General features: G+C 30.0%; 2 protein-coding genes across 4 annotated transcripts in view; both read right to left on the reverse strand.

Annotated features, from left to right (window-relative positions):
- Fntb (Farnesyl transferase beta subunit) overlaps positions 1–22,006 on the reverse strand; it is a 135,508-nt gene that overhangs the window by 37,557 nt on the left and 75,945 nt on the right. The window lies entirely within an intron of this gene.
- On the reverse strand, positions 3,678–6,812 carry LOC145327563 (uncharacterized). Its single transcript, XM_080171103.1, has 10 exons — positions 6,765–6,812; positions 6,434–6,728; positions 6,191–6,323; positions 5,942–5,997; positions 5,430–5,562; positions 5,203–5,318; positions 5,062–5,118; positions 4,900–4,950; positions 4,322–4,478; positions 3,678–3,945 (listed from the first exon to the last, which is right to left on the reverse strand). Exons 1-10 carry the CDS (start codon positions 6,810–6,812, stop codon positions 3,810–3,812), a joined length of 1,182 nt encoding a protein of 393 aa, XP_080027229.1. The 3' UTR covers positions 3,678–3,809.

Genomic DNA, 22,006 nt, shown 5'->3' on the forward strand with positions numbered 1-22,006 from the left:
CAAATTCAAGTTGAATGAATGTACATTCAACATTGTAAAAATTTTTGTCAAATAGTCAAATAGTCAAAAATTTGAAAATGGAACTACAAACATCCTTGCAATAATAATAGAGTTGTTACACTATATAGATGATACATAATTATTCCAGTAATCAATATTTAAGACACAAGGAATATCACAACTTAAACATGCCCTAGATCTAAATGCTTTTTATCAGTTACAAATGTACTAATAAATCAATACACAGATGTCACAGATTAAATAAAACTAAATTGGAATTATTTACTAAACAAGGATGACAACATCCATAAAATCGAAGCTCTTAAATCAGACGGTAAACTTTTATTTTAAAATTCAAAATTAATTTTTAAATTTAAGAACATGACTACATTTTTAGGACAATTTTTAACATGCCTTTGGTACTGACCGACTCTAATTATAGAAAAGCTTCACTTTTAATTACATATGTTATGCTTTCTTCACACCACTTAATTACAAAAAGGATGACAACATCCATAAAAGCGAACATATAAAATCAGATCGTAGAACAAACGAACATTAAAACTTATAGAGTGTGAGAACCTAATAAGCAGAACAACTGCGTGAATAATGTTGAAGGACAAACTTACATTTTTATGACTTGATTATTGAGATTCTTCGCTTAAAATGTTGTACCTTCTTGTCTTAGGCATCATTGTTCTAAAAATCTTACAGTTGAGAAATACACACTTTTCTTATTACAAATTTATGTTTTCTAGATAAGTAATAAACCACCAGACAACTAACCCTTTGATTGCACGACCTTTGTCTGGAAGTCCTAACTTGTATTGAATTGTAATTAGTTGCGCCTGTTTATTGACTAAGGATTTTTCCCCATTCTTTCTATTGATGTCATGCGCTTAATATAGCAGCAGTAGGTACCATTATAAACGTCTCCTATGGGATATGATTTCATAAAAAATAACAAGTTTTAATTATTTAACATATATTTTTAAGTTTACGATACATTTACTTAAACAGAATTTGACAAATAATATTTCTATTAAATCCAATCCATATATATCACTTTTAATAAATTGGGGATTGTTAAAATTTTAATTTTATTGAAAATATACATTTTATAAAATTTGACTAAAAAGTAAGAATCCCAAATTTATTACATACCAATATCACATTAGTTATCCAAGCCTTAAATCACAAAATTACAAACATTTATTTTTATTAATTAAAAGGGTAAAATCATGAAAGAAATTTGAAGAGTTATCAATTTAGCCCTAGCTATTAAAAAAACTTTTCTTCATGGAGCAATAATAAAATTAGCATTAAGATTACGGATGTTTTCAAAGGATTTTTTTTCAGAAATATTGAAAAAAATTGAAAAATAAATCTAAAGATTTTTTTATTTTGTTCAAAGATTTAATAAAATTAAAATCTAAAAACAATAAGAACCCAATCTTCATGGGAATCGCTAAAAATTTCTGGTGCTTGTAAAAAAGGTGATGTTTTTTGTTAGTAGTGGGAACATTACCTCATTTTTTTGTTGTCAAATATAAGAAACAAGATTATTTACCAAAGAAGAAAAAAGTCTTGAATCTAATTTGATAGTTGTAGGTCTAATTTGATAATCTTCACAAGCATACATGACTTATTCCGTTTACTTCTAATTCATTACAAAATATTATTTTCAACTGGTTTAAGTTGGAAGATTTACAAAGATTTACTAAGTATATATTTGTCTATTGAAATAAAAATGATTTAAAGGCAGGTATAATCATCATTCTATTTAATAATTATAAATTTTCTAATAACCTATCACTTAGGAGTTACATATGAAAATACATTTTCAAAATATTTTTTCATTTTCTTTATGACTACGATTAGTACAATCATATAAAGACATGTTATTATACAGAAAAATAGTAGTATTTTCACTAAGAATAAGCAAATGAAATAATTTATTTTCATGAGAAACTCAATAAAAGCATGTAGTATTTTTTATGCTTTTTTCAAATAAATATGAATTGCTAAATTTTATAGCACACCAAGATATGTTCTTTATTTGCCTAGTCTAAGTAAATATACCATATGAATTTTTTTCATGATACTTAATTATATATAATAGCAGCTATGCCCCTAGAGGCCTTGAGGTGGAGGGAGGGAAGTGAGGTTAAAGTCGACCATCCCACATTTACGAAGGTAAATATATACAGTGGCGTCTAGCAACACTTAAAAATATTTTTAATAATTCTTTTCTATAGGGATATTTCTCTTAGGAGGGTGTTGGTACCCTCCCTCGAAAATAGTTATAAACCTTCCCAGGATCTATGAAAAGCTAAATTCTACAGGAGAATATGTCGTCATTGACAGACACACAGATCCTGTTACTTTTATATCAGGATAGTGATGACACATATAGATCACGAAATAGGAAAATTTTAGATTTTTTTTATTTTGAGTATAAATCTTATCAAAAAATAAACATATAAATAATCGTGTTTATTTTTAGCTGTAATAATATTCTCAAAAATATCCTTAATTAATCTTTTTTTTACATTAAAATATGACACAAATACTAAAATTCAGTCTATAATTACGTACTAAAAAGTTGTTTTTCTCTGTATTTTCCCTTTCATATATTTTACCTCTAAAAGACAAAATTCCAATTTTTGGGGCTTCTTTTTTTACCATTATGATCAGTCTAAAGATTGATTCGATATTTATGTTAAAAGGGACAAATTCAGAGGAGATACGTCAATGGAAGAAATATTAATCTAGGGGGGAAAAACTCTTGAGGCTAAGTTAAAAAAATACTATTTGCTCTTCTCTTACTTTATTGGAAGATTTTTGTAGTTATTATTTTCTTAGGGTTTTTTACACACAATTAAAAAAAGATGGGTTTCTGGACCCTGTTGGCTAACGTAGACCCTATGGGCCTTTCTAAATCTTACCCAACTAAAAAAAAGCGTTTCAATAAATTTAGATTTGGATGAAAGGATGGTTTTTAGTTCATAAAAGAACATTTTTTAGTGAATTACAAGAAATATGAAAGTTTTTTTATAATAAAGCAGAATCTTTTTCATTTTGAAAGAAGAATAGGAATAATATTCTTCCATTGACGTATTCCTAAATCCATATTCAATTTTTCTAATTAATAATACAATCTGACAAAAATTACAAATTTACAAATTACACATATAGATTAGTCAGCTATTGTCAGTTTTTTTTCGACCAGAATTCTTTTTTAGAAAAGTTTTCCATTCCCAGGTTGACGTTGAAATTTTAGGGATTTGTAAGGGATCCAAAGATGAATTTTTACAACAGATTTACAACTACTCTACAGTTTTAATTTTTATACACACCTGACCTAAACTAAATCTGGTAATTCAAAGCATTTTTAATGTATGTAGAAATATTTATCAAATAATTGTCCTGAAAAATAAGAATTCTTTAAAAACTTTTTCCTTTCTACTCAAACACCATTTTTTAAGATATAAAACAATTATACTTAGTATTGTTGTTGTTCATTGTTAGCATTTAATATGAATGGTGATTAGAATGTTTCAATATAACATTTTAAAGATACAAGACAATAATGAAGCAAAAAATGTTAAAGATAAAATGAATATAAAATTGTATTTAAGGATTCTAGGACAAAAGTAATAATTATTTGCCTTTTTTAAAAGCCAAAAAATCAAAATTTAGTTGAAGCCAAGTGTAAACACAAACAAAAGTACTTAAATTGATTATGATAAATATAATTTTGTATTCTGATATGATGGTAAATATATAGTTTTCTCAATAATGAAGATTTAGCTCTGTTGTTGGTTGTTTGGATTATTAGGTTGGGGTCTGTGCCACCTCCTATGGGAGGCTAAATTGGCTGGACCACGAAATTTTTTCCCACATTCTGGGCAGACATATTGTGGACTAGCTATCTCTCTACATCTAAATGGATATTAAAATAGTTATAGCGAGCAAGACAGATAGACAGAATATCTTTGTTTAGCCATATGTATTTTACATTGGTAAGTCATTTAATAAACTCAATATTGAATACACAGAACTTGCATCTTTTTTTTTTTTTTTTTTGTAGGGTCACTTACATTAAGGTCCAAGTTGACTCGATCTTACAAAATTGATTAGACATAAGCTTCTCTAATAAGGTCTAACAGCAGAGCCCTAGAAAGCCTTTTATGTTAAGCATAACTTGGTCATATGTATTTTACAACTGTGAGTCAATAAATAACTTTTCATTGAAGGACTAATTATTTTTTAAAATAGCAATTATGATTTTTATAAAATTTTTTTATGATTTTTATACCTGTGATTAGCCAATGTTATGGCATCCGGGTATATACTGCTGCAAAGCCGACATACATAGCTGCCAATCTGATTTTCAAGCTGCTTCACTCCAGACATTGGTTGTGATATTATCTGCACATTTGATGGCATACCACTCATTGAGGATACATTAGCTACTAGAAACAAAAATATCTAGAATATTGTTTGTCTTTCTACATTTGCTTACCATTAAAGTAAAACAATATGGAGGGGTAAGGGATTAAATAACTGTATATCCCCACCCAGTGGACCCTGTGCCGACTTTCAATTGGGTTTTTAAAAATCACTAATTGCGTCAGAAATATTAACTCAGCCAAGTAGCTACAAAAGAGCATTATCCCCAACACTGGATCCAGGTAGTTAATTGGATTATATATCTATACTTACATATATATTTATTGACATTCACATACCTTAAATTCTATTTAACCTTATCCAAACATGTTTTTAATTGAAACAACACATCCCAATTTCATGAAATCATATCTTTTAATAGTATTTTATTGTTGGCTTGTCATTGTTGCAATAAAAATTAATAAATATTATATTGTAAAATACCTCGGATGGAATGTTGATTTAGATATCCAGCAGAACTAGCCATGCTGCTAGCTAATTGGAAAAATTGGTCTTTTAGTTAAAATTTATATAAAAAACTGAATTACAATAGATTTGTTCTTTTAGATGGTTAAAAATAATTTTAATTTGAAGAATGAATAGTACCTGTTTGGGATATACTTGAGTCAGATACAGAATTCAGACTCATTTCACTGTGATTTTCTAATAATTCAAAATAATTTAATGAAAAAATTCTAAAAAAATAATTTTATTTATAAGATAATCTAATTGACATCAAAATAATACCAGGTCTTATAGGATGAGGTTTAGATTTCTTTCTCTTCTTTCCTTTTCTTGGGGGATGTTTGATTTCATCTGGATCATCATTACTACTACTTGTAGTTCTGTCACTGCTTTGCTGTCTAAATTACAAACCATATAAAGAACAATCTGTATCTTATTTTTATCTAATAATGGTTGAGGCAAAGTAAAAACTAAAATTTTCTTACACCTGTTTAAGAAGAGATAATTACCTTAGTCTAGCCATGTTCTGTAAAATGGCAACCCTGTTCATAAACAGCAGTTTAGCAGATTCTTTGGCCATACAGAATTGAAGAAAATCAGTGTGTAGTCTCCTAGCGGCTGCTTGTAAATCATATGGGGCCCCTAAAGAAAAAGGAGCCAGGCTTTGATGAAACTGGCGATAGTTAGTTTTTCCTCTTTACAAGTTTTTTTTATTGAGTGGTGTGTGTCAGTTTTTCACTCAACTAAGACACATATGAACAGAAATTTAGTTCATAATAATATCAATAATACTTACTAAAAGTTATATACTCCCTGTTAATTCTTGATATATTATTATAATAATAAAAATAATGCAAAAAATAAGTATAATTTATGATTACGTCTTAATCAAGGATAATGCTTACATCAAAACAAGATGTAAGAAGCCATTGAGAGCAAATATATATTTATATTATTTCTAAGTAGTCAATACTTCCTTTCCTGGTAAAGCAAAAGGATTAGATTGTCTCTATTAACTTACCATTGTCATCTAAACAACCAGAGACACCTGGGATACTGTCAAAATCTGTGTCACCCCTGAAAAATAATAATATTAGAAATTGAATTAGAATTGTACTGAATTAAGGTTATATAAATCAAATGTGACTGAAAATAACTATTTGAAAAATTACCGTATATGATTAACACATGACACATATATATACATACCAAAAACTCCAAGGTTACTCATAACTCTCAGCTAAATTAGTAATAATTGGAAAATATTTACTTTTTATTATTCACATCCATCATGTAGTTTAGACTGTTTAAAGCCATTAGATGATTCATCAAGAACTTGTTGTCCTTGCTGGCCTGGGTTTGTGTATCATCATTGGTTGATGATGATCCTGAGCAGGGTGAACCTATAAAAAAGTTAATTAATAGGACCAGGTTAAAATTTTAAAAAAATGAAAATCTGAATAATATTTCTTGTCTGTATAAATGTGTGTTAAATATTGTTAAAATAAATTACCCTCCAAATCATTATCATTGTCTTTGAGTGTCTCATTCCCTTTGTTCTTCTTGTTCCCATTCTCATACTGATCTGATAAGCTCCTGGGTGAGCTTGAGCCACTATCAGAACTACCATTGCCATAAGAGCTAGACAAGGTCTTGGACCCATTTCTTCCTGTGCTACCATTGTCTGAAGACTTAGAACTCTCAGGTAAATCAGAACTTGATGAGTCCTGATTGTTGTCCACAGGCTCCTCTGTAAGGAATGGGTATGGTGGTGGGGGTCCAAAAAGGATAGACTTGTGTGCTTGAGCCTGAGGAAAATTCAGTATAATTGACTAGGACTATACCATAATAGTACCTTGCAACATCTTCTTGTAAAATCTCTGATCTTCCATTTAGATTAACCCTAAAATTACTTAATACCCCGCTTGAAATTATATAAATTTAAAATTATATTGAGACGTATGGTATAATCCAACACAAATATATTGGATGATGCCTTGCCTGATGTGGCAGCAATAATATCTTTGATGTTAATAGGCTGTCAACCAGAAGTGGGTGAATGAAGTTAGCTCCATGTGGAATACTAATTTCTAGGCCTCCAGGTCCGGGGCCAGTGGTGTAGGCACCAAAGGATCCTTGGCCCCCCAGACCCAGGCCTGAGGTGTAACTAGATTGTCTAATACTACTTGAACCAAGTCCATTGTCATTGGAACCATTAGTATTTTCATTTACACCAGTCCTTAGGTTCTTGTTTAGGCTTTCCATACACTAGAAAATTAAATATGATTAGCCATTTTAAGTTATAAACACTATATATGTAAATATAATAAAATTAGGAAATGAAGTACTAAATACAGACAATTGCATCTGTCTGAACATATTTCTAAGACAGAAGACAAATTAAATAATTTTTTGCATTAGTTCAACCACATTATGATATGCATGTTAAAGAAAATTTTTAATCCAAGAATTGTAAAGTATTTAGATATAAAAATTTAACTGATTTCATTAGTACCTGTTACACGTATCTTGCCTTTAAATTTCTTAAGGCTGAAGTACAATCAATTTAAATTTCTTTTTTTTCTATATTAGGGTAATATAATTCAGTATTTTCTAGTGTAAAAGGTGAAATAAAATGATGCACATCAAACCGTCCAGAATGTACCAGAATTGTAGCCATAATAATATTATTCAAAAAATTTCAAAATAATTAGGATAAATCTTTTAAAATCACTACTTTAGTATATTCCTTTGTTTATAAGGAAATGATGATTTCTTTATTTACAAAAACTTAACCAAACTGGACCATTTTAACAAACCTTTTTTGGTGAATATTAAACCAACAGTTTGACTTTTACAAAGCTTTTGATATCTGTCTATATAAAAACTAACTATTAGTAACACTTATTTTTATAAAAATATGTTAGATTATTTTTAAATATTTTATAAATAAATGACTACAAAACTGGTTTATCCTTTAGGAAAATTTAGCTAATTTTTCATCTTGAATTCCTTTTATGTAGTTTTTTCTCTTTCCTCCTTTTGTAATTCTTTGTCAAATATGACTCATTTTATCTGAAATCAAATCAAAATAAAAAAAAAGTTGTTAAGTTCAATGTTTGAAGCATTTATTCATTATCACATCCCTCAAATAATGACAAATCTATTAATATTTTGCAGTTTAAATCAGGCAGAAAAGGGAAGGTAAAAAATGAATATAATTATATCTTAAGAAATACTGTGTTTTTTTAATCAACAAGTATTATTACGGATTAAAAATAAACAAAATAAACAAATCTTTTTCTGTTCTTTTATTTAATAAAAAAAAAATTCAAATCAACTAGAAGCCTTATTTACATTAAAAACAACAAGCCCTTCATTTCAAACAGGAAATAAGAAGCAATAAAAAAGTAAAAATATAATTATTATTCCTATTGATTAATGCTTTATTTTAATTTCAATTGTTCTTTATTAAAAAAATATATTCAAATAAAAATGTTCTTTTCATTTGTCAGAATTTAAAAAAAAAAAAAAAATGATCTAAGGATCTAAACTTTTTCTCTTGGTTGCCTTGATTGGTGGCAAAGTAAAACAACATTGATTTAAAAATTGCTTTTTCTACATTGGCATTTAAATATCATTTTATATCATTAAATCTAACTTATAAATTTTAAAATACCATTGTAAGTTATCAAACTTATTTTTTTCTACATTGGCATTTAAATATCATTTTATATCATTAAATCTAACTTATAAATTTTAAAATACCATTGTAAGTTATCAAACTTATTTTCTTAATATATCACAAATAAGACCATAATTGACCATAAAACCATTTAGAATAAAAATTACCTAATCTAATATAATATCACATTTATATATAATTTTGTCTAACAAAACTCATTAAATAATTATGTTTTCAAAACGATAATTTTATTTTCAGAACTTAGTTTATTTAATCAAAGTTATATGTTTCACTTGTGTAAGTTATGATATAATATATTATACTAATATCTATATGTGTTAATACTATCAGGAAAGAATAGCAGAGTAAAGTATAACCATCTGCCAAGAGGAAATGTAAAGGAATGAGTTAGTTTTGGAACTCATGGTTGAAGCGCCAGAAATGTTCTCTGTGTGTAGGTAGGCAGGTGGCTGGCTGTGGCGGCTCTCAGCAATGTGGAGGATGGTAGGCAGGAGAGAGTAATGGCAGCCACCAGTAGAGTGTTGGCAGGCAGGGTTCTTGCAAAACAGCAAATTTTAAAGTAAAAAATTTAAATTAATTGATTTTTCAGGGAAAAAAAATGTTTTCTCAATATTTTGTTTTATATATAAAGTCACAATCCTAAGGACAATAAAAAGATAGTAGAAAATCAAATTAGATAAATTGAAAATTTATTTCAATTAATTTCAAGGAACCACTTTTATTCAGGTGTAGTTCTGTGTGCAATAAGTAAATGGAATCATAGGTGCTTAAATTAACTAATGTAAAAAAATTTCAAAGATGTATAATTTTTTTATTGCAATACTGACAGAACACTTAAACTAGCGAGATACCTGTAAAGTGCTAAAACTCCTAGGGTCCCTTCCTCCCTTTCTGTTGGCCCCAACCTCTCTTCTTTACAGCGAGGCAATTAAATGAACTACTGTAAACTTATATAATCTGTTCTTTTTACACTGGATAATTGTAAATCAATAGTGTAGCTGAGTCATAAAACTTTTCATTAATAAAAGGAAATTTACCTAACCAAAAAAAGTTTACATCATTTTGCTTAGACCCAGATCATTATGCATAATGATGAAATATGAAGAATTTTTTATCATTTATCAAAAAAGCAACCCCCCCCCCCCCCCCCCCAATAGAACTATGAACTCTGGCCGCGGCGCTCGGCACACTTGCCTTCCTAGCCGCAGTGCTCGGCCCCCTAGCCTGCCTAGCAGTTGACATTTAGCTACCCAAGCCTATAACCTAACCTAAACTTATTGTAAAAAAATTATTATTCTTGGGGTGGGGGGGTATTAAAGGAAGCCTGCAAGAAATACAACGCTTTGCTACTGAAAGACTGCCACAAGTAGACCCAATGCCTTCAGCTTCAGTTACTTAAGTTTTTGCCATAATTAAGCTTATAACTTTGTTTCTAGGTGACGCAATTTAATTTATAAATTTCTAACATGAGCAATAGAAATCTTAAAAAATTTTCATGTAACTAAAAAAAAATGTCATTTTTAAATGCCCAGAACTTTTTGTTAATGAAGCTGAAGGCTTCAAATTTTAGGTATTGGATCTACTTTTAGCAGATAAATCGGTGTATTTCTTGCAGGCTTCCTTTAATAGTTTGGTTTTTAACTTAATAGGTATTTAATAGGCCAGCTACTGATTCCACTCGCACAACAATTTATGCGGCAATGTGAAGCTGGAGTCTTATCATTTGGCCACAACTGTTAGACCAATATGAAAATACAAGATACCCTATAATTTCACAATAAACTGATTTTTAAAGGGCGAATATAGGTTCGATATGATATGAGCTTATATGAAAGGTGCCATTTCATACTTTTAGAATATCTATGCCAAATTTAAAAATTCCAAAAAATCCTTAAGTAGATTTTGCAATTTTCTGTTTCAATTGAACATATGATAAATGAGATTGACGACAAACGGTTTATTTTAGCCCTTTACAAGACTTTTTTTTGACTATTTTGCTTAAGTTTGATTGACTATTACAATGGCACGCATCTTAAATGATAATTTAAATGTTTATTTTTTTAGATTATATACTCTTTAATTCAATTTTTAAAAAGCGTAGAAATAATTTGCGTAAAAGTGCTTGTATAGTTTTGACTAGGGTAAATAATACGTCTTAAAGTTTATTTTCTGTACAAAGATCATTGGTTAATTCTGGAAAATATAAAAACCCTGATGTACGCAATTTTAACACACACACACACGAACCTTAAAAAAACAGGGATTTGAAATCATTCTTCCTCCAAGAAAATTTTATCAATTATTTTTTTTTTACTTTTTACATTATTTGATGTTTTTTTAAACTTTTAAATATTTTACTTTGTATAATTTGTATTAAGGTAGAAGATGGGTATATTTACCCCTGATTAATTGGTTTCCACGTTATTACGACTATCCTTTAACGAAAGCTTTTTAATTCAACCTTGGTACGAAGCCTTGTGTGATGCTAGGGTAATTGAGTTCTTAGGGAACCACACTTATTACATAATATTATCTTGAGTTAGAAAGGTTTTAAGCTATAAACAGACTTATACAATTAGATATGTCAATATCCTTAAGTTATTTATAATCTATATAATGGCACCTTTGAAATAAGCTCATATTATATCAAACCTATATTCGCCCTTTAAGTATAGTTTGACATTGAAATAAATTGACGGTTAATATGGCTAAAGAAGAGTGCAGACTAGGAGCATTTAGCAATGCAAACTACTAATTAAACCAATAAACAATGTCTGATTCTGCCTGCTAATGGACTTTTGTTTGGTTTGAAAGACTTCATTGTAGCACATTTAGATGCTGTACGTATTGGTGCAAAAAATAGGGACAATTTTTAAATTGATTTGACAGGGCTGTTTATTTACGTCACAAGTGAGGGGAAAGAAAAGGGAAGGAGGAAAGAAACCCCCTAGAAAAGAGATGGGGGTATGACGTCACACGCCAAAACAATTTGAAATTTGTCCCATTTTTTGCACCAATACGTACAGCATCGCACATTTAACCATCGCTTTAGTATCTTAAATTCATTCATATTCCACACTGTTATGTCTACTCCTCCCTCCATAAACATTATTGGCCAACCAGAGGCTTGTTCATTATAGTGGCTTCTTCTTATTCACTTCTTCTCAAATATGCGATTTAATCTTAATGGATAGAACATTAAATTAATCAGATTAATATTTATCAGGGATAAGGGATAGGAAACCTGGCCATAAATTAGGTCTCGGCCTGGTTTTGAAAGGGATCATGCAACTTTTACCATTTGCCTAATTTAATGACCTTACTGGCGGACGGCTCATATTGGCTACCGCTCTAAACCAATAGTGTTCTGTGATTTGGGCTTGTTTTGTATCAACCAATCACCAATTGGCGGAGCCAATTGGTGATTGGTTGATACAAAACAAGCCCAAATCACAGATGGCGGAAATTTTAGAAGCAGACAATTCTTGAAAAAATAATGATTTCGTCTGCTACGAAAAAATAGATATAAATGGTGTTAGATCACATTAGTTTAATTATTAAATCTGCTTAGAGTTAAACATTAAAAAAGGGCCACATAGAAAAAACAAAAATAACGGGATTATTTTTTTGGAAAGAAGGTAGCTACGAATTTTCATTTGGTAGTTTATAAATTAGATGTTGTATTTTGAATTCTTAAAATATAGTACGGAATTGATACAACACCTTCACCCTAATTTTTGTACAATACAACACAGTACAGATATATCATTACATTATATCCAGTATAGTATCCAAAGAACTTGATAGAATGTTACCCAAGTGCATATTTATTTATTTATTTTGAATTTTAATTAGCAATGAAATTTTCAAATAAAATTTTTACTCATTAATAAAAATGCAAATAATACAAACTAAAATCTGTCTGAGGGAAACCCAACAATAGCTTTCTGACAGTTCAAATTACCAAAGTAAAAGATAAAAAATTTTGGGAGAGAAAAAACTTCATTTTAACAAAAGCCATTAATATATAGGTTTATAAAAAGTTATGTTTTTTACTTTAAACTAGCTACCTGAATTTGATTCTATACTTTATCTACACACACACACACAGCTTTTTCATTAGCATTTTATACGAACCACTGCGCTATCCCAAAACTGGTTTATTAGGCTAGAAATAGGCCTAGGCTTGAAATAGGCCTGAAATAATATTTTCCTACGTTTCCCATCCCTTATCCCTGATATTTATAAATTTGTTTTAAACGCACAAATCATTTTTTTATTCATTTCTCATCGTTTTTGCCTGTCATATAAAATTAAATTAGAATATAGATTTTGACAATGCAAAGGAGTTTTTTTATTGTAAAAAATGTATTCAGTTACTGGCATTCTATCTTTGTTCCCAAATTATTTTGATTCTAGCTGGTGAAATTTGCTATTGAAATTTCTTGTATGAGGGTTGAAATTTTTTAAAGATCTTAACTTCTAAAAAAAAATAATTTTAAAATGCCTACAATTTTTTTTATTGTTTAAGCTAAAGGCTTAAAATTTAGAGTATAGGGTCTAAATGTGGCAGGCTTTCAACAGTTAAAGTGGTGAATTTCCTGCAGGCTTTCTTTAATTTCCAAGTTAAATTCTTCCCATTTTTTCTGTAATGTTATATCCATTTATAAAATCTAGGTAAGACGCACTGTATTTTTATATCTTCCCTCTTTTTTCTTCGTTATTCACATTAAAATACCCTTACTCAAAAATTATCAAGTAGGCTGTCCAATAAGAAATTTCTCCACGCCGCCAAAATAATTTTATTGGTCTTCAATATTTCTCTGCCACCCTCCTCTCTTTTGGCGCTAAATTTCTCTTTGGAAATTATATTGAAATAAAAATAAATAAGCATATTTAGTTTCTGATAACTTAATCTTTATGTTAATTATATGATAATTATAAAAAAATATGACGTAGGAAGTTTGTATAATTATTATTGAGAATATTACAAAAAAAAACATATTTATGAATGTAATTGTAATAAATCGTGAGTTAAATTTAAGTTGAGTTATACTAAGCTCAAGTTTTAAGTACTTTAAGATCTTCTACCTAAGGACCTTTAAGGAGCTTCTCTGTAAAGGAAAACTAAATGGGTTCAGAGGATGGTGGGGTCTTTCGGTGCAGACAGGCACAAAGACTTTCTATAAATTTCCACCTGAAGTCCAGGGGTTTTGTATTCAAAGGGGCAGAGTATAGGGCTAGAAGAATAGCCTAAAACCATTCCAAGTCTTAGATCTTAAAATGAAATTGAATAAAACCAATATACATATGAGTAATGAGTATTATATTCTACACCACTAACATCTAAAAAACTTAAATTGCGTCGTATCGTATATTTTACAATTTAAAGTTATCGTTGTGAAATAAAATTTTAGTATTTATGAATATGATATGATAAATTAATGGATGTAGTAGAATGTATGTGGATATTATGAAAAATTGTCGTCAATTTATCTTGCTAACATAGAACACATTTATTGGCCTGTTCGTTCATCGAGACGTATTGGAGGGGATAGGATAAAGGGATTAAAAGGGGGGAATCGTTTTTTTTAGCCCGCCGCGTGTTTAACTTTATTAAAGGACATGAAAATCTGGTGTAATATCCAAGCAATAATATATCCATCGCTAAATGATATTAAATATCAAAATACATATATGCGTGCATACAAACTGCATTTTTAGTATTTAACGTCACTCTTTGAAATAGTGTAAGTGTGTGTATGTGTGTGTGTGTGATTGTGTGTGTGAGTATGTGTTTTGTATTATCATACAGGGATATGGCAACCAAAGAAAACTCTTTTGTAGCCTATTTTTTGTATTTTCTTACAATATTATGTCCTAAAAATTTATTTTTTTGACTTATGACTTATGGAAAAGTTAGAACAAATTATTTTTTCTTTCAAATTCCTGTCACTAGAATATTTGTATATATGCTTGTTCTATGTTTGTTAGTAGCTCAGCTGGTCAGTACAGTGTAGTATAGTAGGGGGATAGATAGATAGATAGATAGATAGAGAGAGAGAGAGTTAGAGAGATAGAGAGAGAGAGAGAGAGAGAGAGAGAGAGAGAGAGAGAGAGAGAGAGAGAGAGAGAGAGAGAGAGAGAGAGAATAGAGAGAGAGAGAGAGAGAGAGATAGAGAGAGAGAGAGAAATAGAGAGAGAGAGAAATTAAACTTAAAAATGATTTCAATTTTACCTCTTTTATGTCTAAGCATCCAATGAACAATGGTAGCTATATATATATATATATATATATATATTGTGTTTGTCATTTAATATCTCTGAAATCACTGGACCAACAGGTATAGTTCAATACCGTCAACTTTCTTTGGCATAAATAATTTGCCGAGTCCTCATACATCTAAGAATGACAACACCCTACGGAACAAACACAAATGTAGAATAGCTTTGCTCTTAAAAACTTGACTAAGAATTGTGACAAAACCCTTCATGCTCCAAATCCGAATGATAAAAGATGAAATTTAGTTTAGAATTACAAACTTTTTTTGCTTTGTATTACAATAGAAAGAAAAACAAGGGCGAATTCTATCCAAAAAAAGGATTAAAACCTGCCCTGGACCAAGATTTGGTGTTTATTAATTGCAAGAATCATGGGGTGGGGTAGTGGTAGTAACCCAAGCCCATAGAGAAAAAAATAAAAGAGAGGAATCGAAGCAACTAGAAGACGAAAATAGGCAGTGGGCCTAGGGGCCTGATCAGCGCTGTTGCCGCGCTAAATTTTATTGCTATTTCAAATGGGAGGATTGCAAAATTAATATGTAAAGTTTTAATATGTAGAATATAATATTTGAATTAAAAAAAAATTTTGTTAGTAAATATAAATATGTAATGTTTTAATTAAAAATTACATATAATCTAATTTTTATTAAAAAAATTTTGTGCATAAAAGATCAATCCTTCAATTTCTAAAAAGTGGGGAACTTTTTTGTAAATAAAATTCAGCTGATTCTCGCATCTACCGGCTGTTTGTTAAATATTGCTTTTCATTTTATTCACATTCTTATTTATGATTGAAATACAAAAAGCCAGTTGATGTTTTATCGTTTCGTCTGCTAGATTTTCTTCAAAAATTTAGGGATGGGGAAGTAGTATTTTACCATGAAAAGGGGAAGGGTATTCATGCTCTTATCCTTTTTCCGCATGCTCAAGCCTCAACCTGTCATGGGCCAAATGAGAGTCATATGGAATATACCCCCCCCCCCCCCCCCAAGTTTTCTTTCTATTTTTATTAAATTTGTCATTACAAAATAGCATAAAACCTAGCCAAGTTCGAGAGGAGTCCCAACATAATCAATTAAGCTTTTCAAAAGTTTTAAGTAATTACACAATAAAGGACATTTTACTCTTTACAGCACAAATGAAATTGAACTAAAGAACAACTTTGCTGCTAAAAAAAACTGCAACTCTTTCTAGAAAACACTTTCCTTTATTTAAAACATTTTTCTTCTTTTTTTACTATTCAGCTACTCATATATAATCAATTCCTTTTCCTCTAGAATGGCAATTGTTTTTTTGTGTCTTTACTCAACTCTTATTTACAATTTTTGAAGAATAGAAATATTCTAACCCCTGCGGATTCTAAACATGCAGTACCCTATTTGTACGGTATACTATCCTTGTGGGTATATTTTACATTTACTTAACCATACCTAACCCAAATGAATCTTTAAAAAAATACTTATTTGCTACAAAGGTCGTTTGTGGTCCTAAGACAATCCTTATACTAAAGTAGCAGGATGTCTGTTTGTCTGTCTGTGTGTTTGTACCGAAGGATCTCGCTAACCGCTGAACCGATCGGGTTCTTCTTAACAGGGTAGCTTCTCATAGGTCCCGGGAAGGTTTATAACTATTTTGGGGAAGGGTACCACCACCCTCCCAAGAGAAATCAACCATAGAAAAAATTACCCCCCCCCCAAAAAAATTAATTGTTTTAATAAAATTAAAAATGAGGTAGGCAACCCCCTCCCCCCCCAAAAAAAAAAAAATTCACCCCCCCCCCCAAATTTTTTTTTACTTTTTCTTTTAAAATCTAAAAAAAAATTGTATCATAAAATTCGGTTCTTCCCTCCTCAAGTGCCCCTTAGAGGCCTCTAGGGGCGTATCCGCTAGTATAAGGGAAAAAGAATAAAACCGACCCAAGCTTTCCTAAAGTCTTGCCAAGCTTTCCGAGATCTTGATGGACATACGAACACGAACAAAAACACAAACAATTTTTTTGCTTATTACATATAATCGTCCTTGCTCTCAGTTTCTTTGTGAATAATACCTCACTTTGAACTTTTTAAACATAATAATAGACAAACCAATAAGATTAGAAGCAGAAAAGGGCATAGGTAGGTAGATAGAGAAAAAGATATAGATAGATATCCTTATTGTAAAGTAACAGGACGTTTGTGTAACTATAGCAAAGGATCTCCCTAACATCAGAACCAATTTATAATTTTAGGGTAGTTCTTATTTTATTTTTGGAGAGCCTACCTCCATCCTCCGAAGAAAAATCACCCCTAGAAAGAAATCCCCCCCCCCCCCTCAAAAAACAAATAATCGTCTCCCCCCTGAATATATATTCTTTTAATTAAACCTTCATTTAATGACTAATAGAAATATTTATATTACTCAAGCTTAAGGATATTTTAAGCAAAATTATTTAATTTAACAAGGAGAACCAAAATATTGTATCTTCTTTTTTTAATTTTAAAAAGTTTTTTAATTTCTGTCATTTCGAAGCTAATCTAATAACATTTTTCCATAATCATTAAGACTAATAGTCAGAAAGATGGAGATATAATGTAGCTTTGCTGAACATAAATGTATAAAAGCTTCACTTTTTCAAAGTCTAATCCTTGAACTGTGGCCAAATAAAATTTGATGTTGTATGTATTAGATAGAAAAAATTAGAGTTTTCATTGAGGCTTAACACAAACTTTTATACGAAAACTTATTCACTGCTAAATTTTGGCCGTTTTAGTATTTTTTTATGCAAATCCTCACAAGAAATTTTAGATCAACTGCAGTTCATGGTAAAATATTCCTGGTAACGAACATTTCCATAAATCTATGAATTTTAAAGGCTGCTAGCTGCCAAACGGCTGAACGTACACCGTTTTAAGCGACATAAGAAGGCCTATAAATAACCTGGAATAGCCATGAATCAATAACGCACAATTATATCGCAGTGCAGAGAAATGCGCGAAAAAGACCTATTATACGCGTTTTTTCTACCATGGAGCTTTCCCTGTGCATCATTGAATCTTAGCTATCCCAGATTATTTGTAGGCCTTTTTATGCCGCTTAAAATGGTGTGTGGGCATGATCTGTACGTTCAGTCGTTTGGCAGCTAGCAGCCTTCACAATTCATAGATTTTTGGAAATATTCGTTGCAAGGAATATTTTACCATGAAGTGCAGTTAATCTGAAATTTTAAAGCTAAGAACTTTCCTCAAGGACTGACAGGCAAAGTAAACAAATGAAACTCGCTAAGATAAAAATAAAATATTAGATATGGTTGGTCAATTTTAACTCTATATTGAATAATGTTGAACATTTCTAAACTGATTCTTATCATTCTTACCCCGTGTCTTTATTCTTTACTTTTTAAAAAAAGCAGCAACTTCTTTTATTACAACCTGCACATTTATAAACATTTTGCAGCCATGCTACCGGCTAAGGTGAGACTGCTGAAAAAAGGAACGGAATTTTGTTAAGTAACCTTCAATAAATTACTAAAAATGGGACTAGCAGAAATACAACAAAAGATTTTTTTTTATTGCTATAAATATGTATAAAAATACCTGTATACATCTATTTTTTTTTAATGGTAAAGAAGATTTTTTTTCTAAATTAAAAAAAAAAAAAAATTTTTACTATGAAAAAAATCTTTGAAATTAAATTGACCAATAATTCAAAGATTTTTCTATTTAATTTGGAAAATTTTTTTGTTTTTAATTTTAATGTTCAATAAAAAAAATGACTACCTCAGGGAAAAAAAATGAAAATTAAAAACCAAAATTAAACCACATTTTAGCATAAAAATGAGTTTTTGTTATTGCTCCATCATTTATTCCCTCGGGCAAAAAATATTCATTCCTAGACAAAAAACTGGATTGAAATACCCCATTCAATATTTTAAGTACAATTAATCTATGACAAATTTAAACATTCTTTACCCAATTCTGACAAACAATAAGACCTGAAATGATAATAGCATTTCTGTTCAATAATCTAAAGGAATATGATTAGTGTTTAAACAGCCCAATGTCTCCTCCCTCCCTGATTTCTGTTACAATTGAAAATAATTATTACTAGTTACTTGTGTATAAATCAAATGCTTTGTTAAATTCTAAAATACCTCAATAGATTATAACTAGCAGCTTTGTCTCTAGCTTTTCGGGGCTCTTTATTCGAATGGTTAGCTTTTGAAATAAAGCTTACAACAATTCCAAGTCATAAATAAGAACCTTAGTAGTATAGTGTCTGACTGATTATGACGTAAGAATAAAATTAGCCAATGAGAGGTCATTATTGACCAATGGTAAAATTTATAGTGGCCTCTCATTGGCTAATTTTTTTTCTTACGTCATAATCAGTCAGACACTATTACTAGGTTCTCTACAGACATTAGAACCTTACTACCTTATATAATAGGAAATATAAGAGATATCGCACTGGTTTTTTTTATCACAGTATAAATTTATAGAATAAAAATTTATCGCTAAAAAAAGATTAAAAAATACCGAGGATTGAAAAAAGCTTTTATAGCGCTGACAGGAAAACAAACATAAAAATATTAAAACGTCTGGACTTTTTTTACGGTAAAGTGTTAAATTGTCTAAATTTTTATGTTATCGCCTTATTGTTAAAAAGCGTATTGTATTTCTTGAGATATATTTAAATATTTGAAAAAAAATTTTTCAAAAAAAGTTCTCTACATACAATTAAGGTGTAAATATTAACGAATTTTTACAAATAGGACAACTCTACATGCAACCCTTATCAGTGGGTAGGTTAGTAACGATTAGAATTATGTTTTTTGACTGGTGCAAAACTGCTTTGCTGCTGTTGTATGCAATCGATTTTTTTTATTTTAATTCTACTTTTTTTCTTTTACTTTTTTATGTATCCAAAATGTTATCTTCTTAATTAAGCATAATGATCTTGACTAACCTAGAGATAAAAATGACAGAAAAAGAAATGTTAAGTTTTTATTTTGCTTTAGCCTGTGTGTGGTATCTGCTTTATGTTAAATTTAACCTATAGAAACCTGTACACGACAACATCCATAAAAGCGAAGCTCTGAAATGAAACGGTAGAACAAACGAACGTGAACTCTGTAGAGTATCAAAATATAATAAACAATATATTAAAGTTATTAACAAAACTTTCAGCAAAGTTGCGCAAATACTGGATTTGATTTGAAGACATACTTACATTTTTACTTTAAATACTGTACCGTGTTGTTCTTTGAATCATTGTTTCAAAAATCATATGAATAGGATAAAGATATTATATAAAAAGTTAACAAATTTTAGGTGAACACCTCATAGCCGACACAACCCAAATTTTCCCGATTTTGTATAATTTTTTGAGGAACACGACTCCAGTGACGTCATATTTTTCTTTCCCGAAAAAGGGAAAGGGGGAAGAAAAAAAGAGATGGGAGAAAAGGGTATTTTCCCCACCTCTTTTGAAGAGATTTTCTTCCCCCCTTCCCTTTTTCGGGAAAGAAAAATATGACGTCACTGGAGTCGTGTTTCTCAAAATATTATACAAAATCGGGAAAGATTGGGTTGTGTCCTCATAGCCGATATTTTTGAAACTGCATGTTTTAGAATTAAGAGAAGCTTAAATTTGAAAACAGAATAAGGGAATATTTCAAACTGCACTTGATTAGTAAACAAGTAGGAAAACAACTATAATTAGCAAGTCAACAGAAACAAAACTTTAAAGTAGCGAAGCTACTCTATAATTAACAATGTCCGTCCGTCCGTCCGTCCGTCCGTCCGTCTGTCTGTCCGTCCGTCCGTCTGTCCGTCCGCCTGTCCGTAATTAATGAATTGGGGGAAACGTGATTTTCTCGGCTCCTATAATAGGTAGAAAGCTGAATCTTTTTGACAACATTCTCATCATTAAGAAGCACAATTAACTATAAGACATCAATGGCGGTCAGACTGCTTTTTAGCAGATTTAAGGCTATTTTTATATTTTCCAAATTTTCCCCATATCTTTAGTGTTTATGGTCAGATTTTCAAAAAATTTTCAGTTAAAGATATCAAAATTAAATTTCCCGTCGTTTTAAGAAAACAACGATGACGGTCAGACTGCCTTTTTGCAGGTTTTTGGCTATTTTTATATTTTTTACATTTTTCTCCATATCTTTGGTGTTCATGGTCCGATTTTCGAAATTTTTCCAGTTAAAGATATCAAAATTAAATTTCCTGTCATTTAACAAAACAACAATGGCGGTAAGACTGCCTTTTAACAGGTTTTTGGCTATTTTTATATGTTTGACATATTTCCCCATATCTTTGGTATTTTTGGTCCAATTTTAAAACTTTTTTTGCATTAACAGTTTCAAAATATTTTTTTCCCCATTGTTATGTGCATCTAGTATGTAATTTACTTTAACCGTCTTCATCATACAAAATAAAACAAGGTTTTGTGTTTATTTTATCCAATAAATCTATTCTTGATTTAATAAATACACTTTAAATCTACTTCTACGAATTCCCATCCACAATTTTTTGTGCTTCGCTACTTATGGATGTTGTCATCCTTGTTTTTATACATTTTAAGAAAATTTTAAAATTTCTAAATGTAAAATTCATAATAAATTTAGCAAGAACAATCATGCCCAAGAAAAACAAGAAAAAAAAATCTACCAGTTTCCCTTTGAAAGCATATGGATTACGAAACAACTTTTTGAGAATTTAAGAACGGTTAATCTTCGGTTAAGTTTGTTTCAGTAGGGGTTATACGAGATATTATTTATTATGAGTGGTTCTCTGCAGGGTTAAAGCCTCCCAGCCCCAAGGACCAATTATTTTTTTTAAATAATAGTCCAACAAGGATGACAACATCCATAAGTAGCGAAGCACAAAAAAATTGTGGATGGGAATATGTAGAAGTAGATTTAAAGTGTATTTATTAAAATCAAGAACAGATTTATTGGAGAAAATAAACACGAAACCTTGTTTTATTTTGTATGATGAAGACGGTTAAAGTAAATTACTAGATGCACATAACGATGGAAAAAATATTTTGAAACTGTTAATGCAAAAAAGTTTTAAAATTGGACCAAAAATACCAAAGATATGGGCA

Source organism: Acartia tonsa, chromosome 9 (genome assembly GCF_053477335.1).
Source record: "Acartia tonsa isolate MP-2025a chromosome 9, ASM5347733v1, whole genome shotgun sequence".
NCBI lineage: Eukaryota > Metazoa > Arthropoda > Copepoda > Calanoida > Acartiidae > Acartia > Acartia tonsa.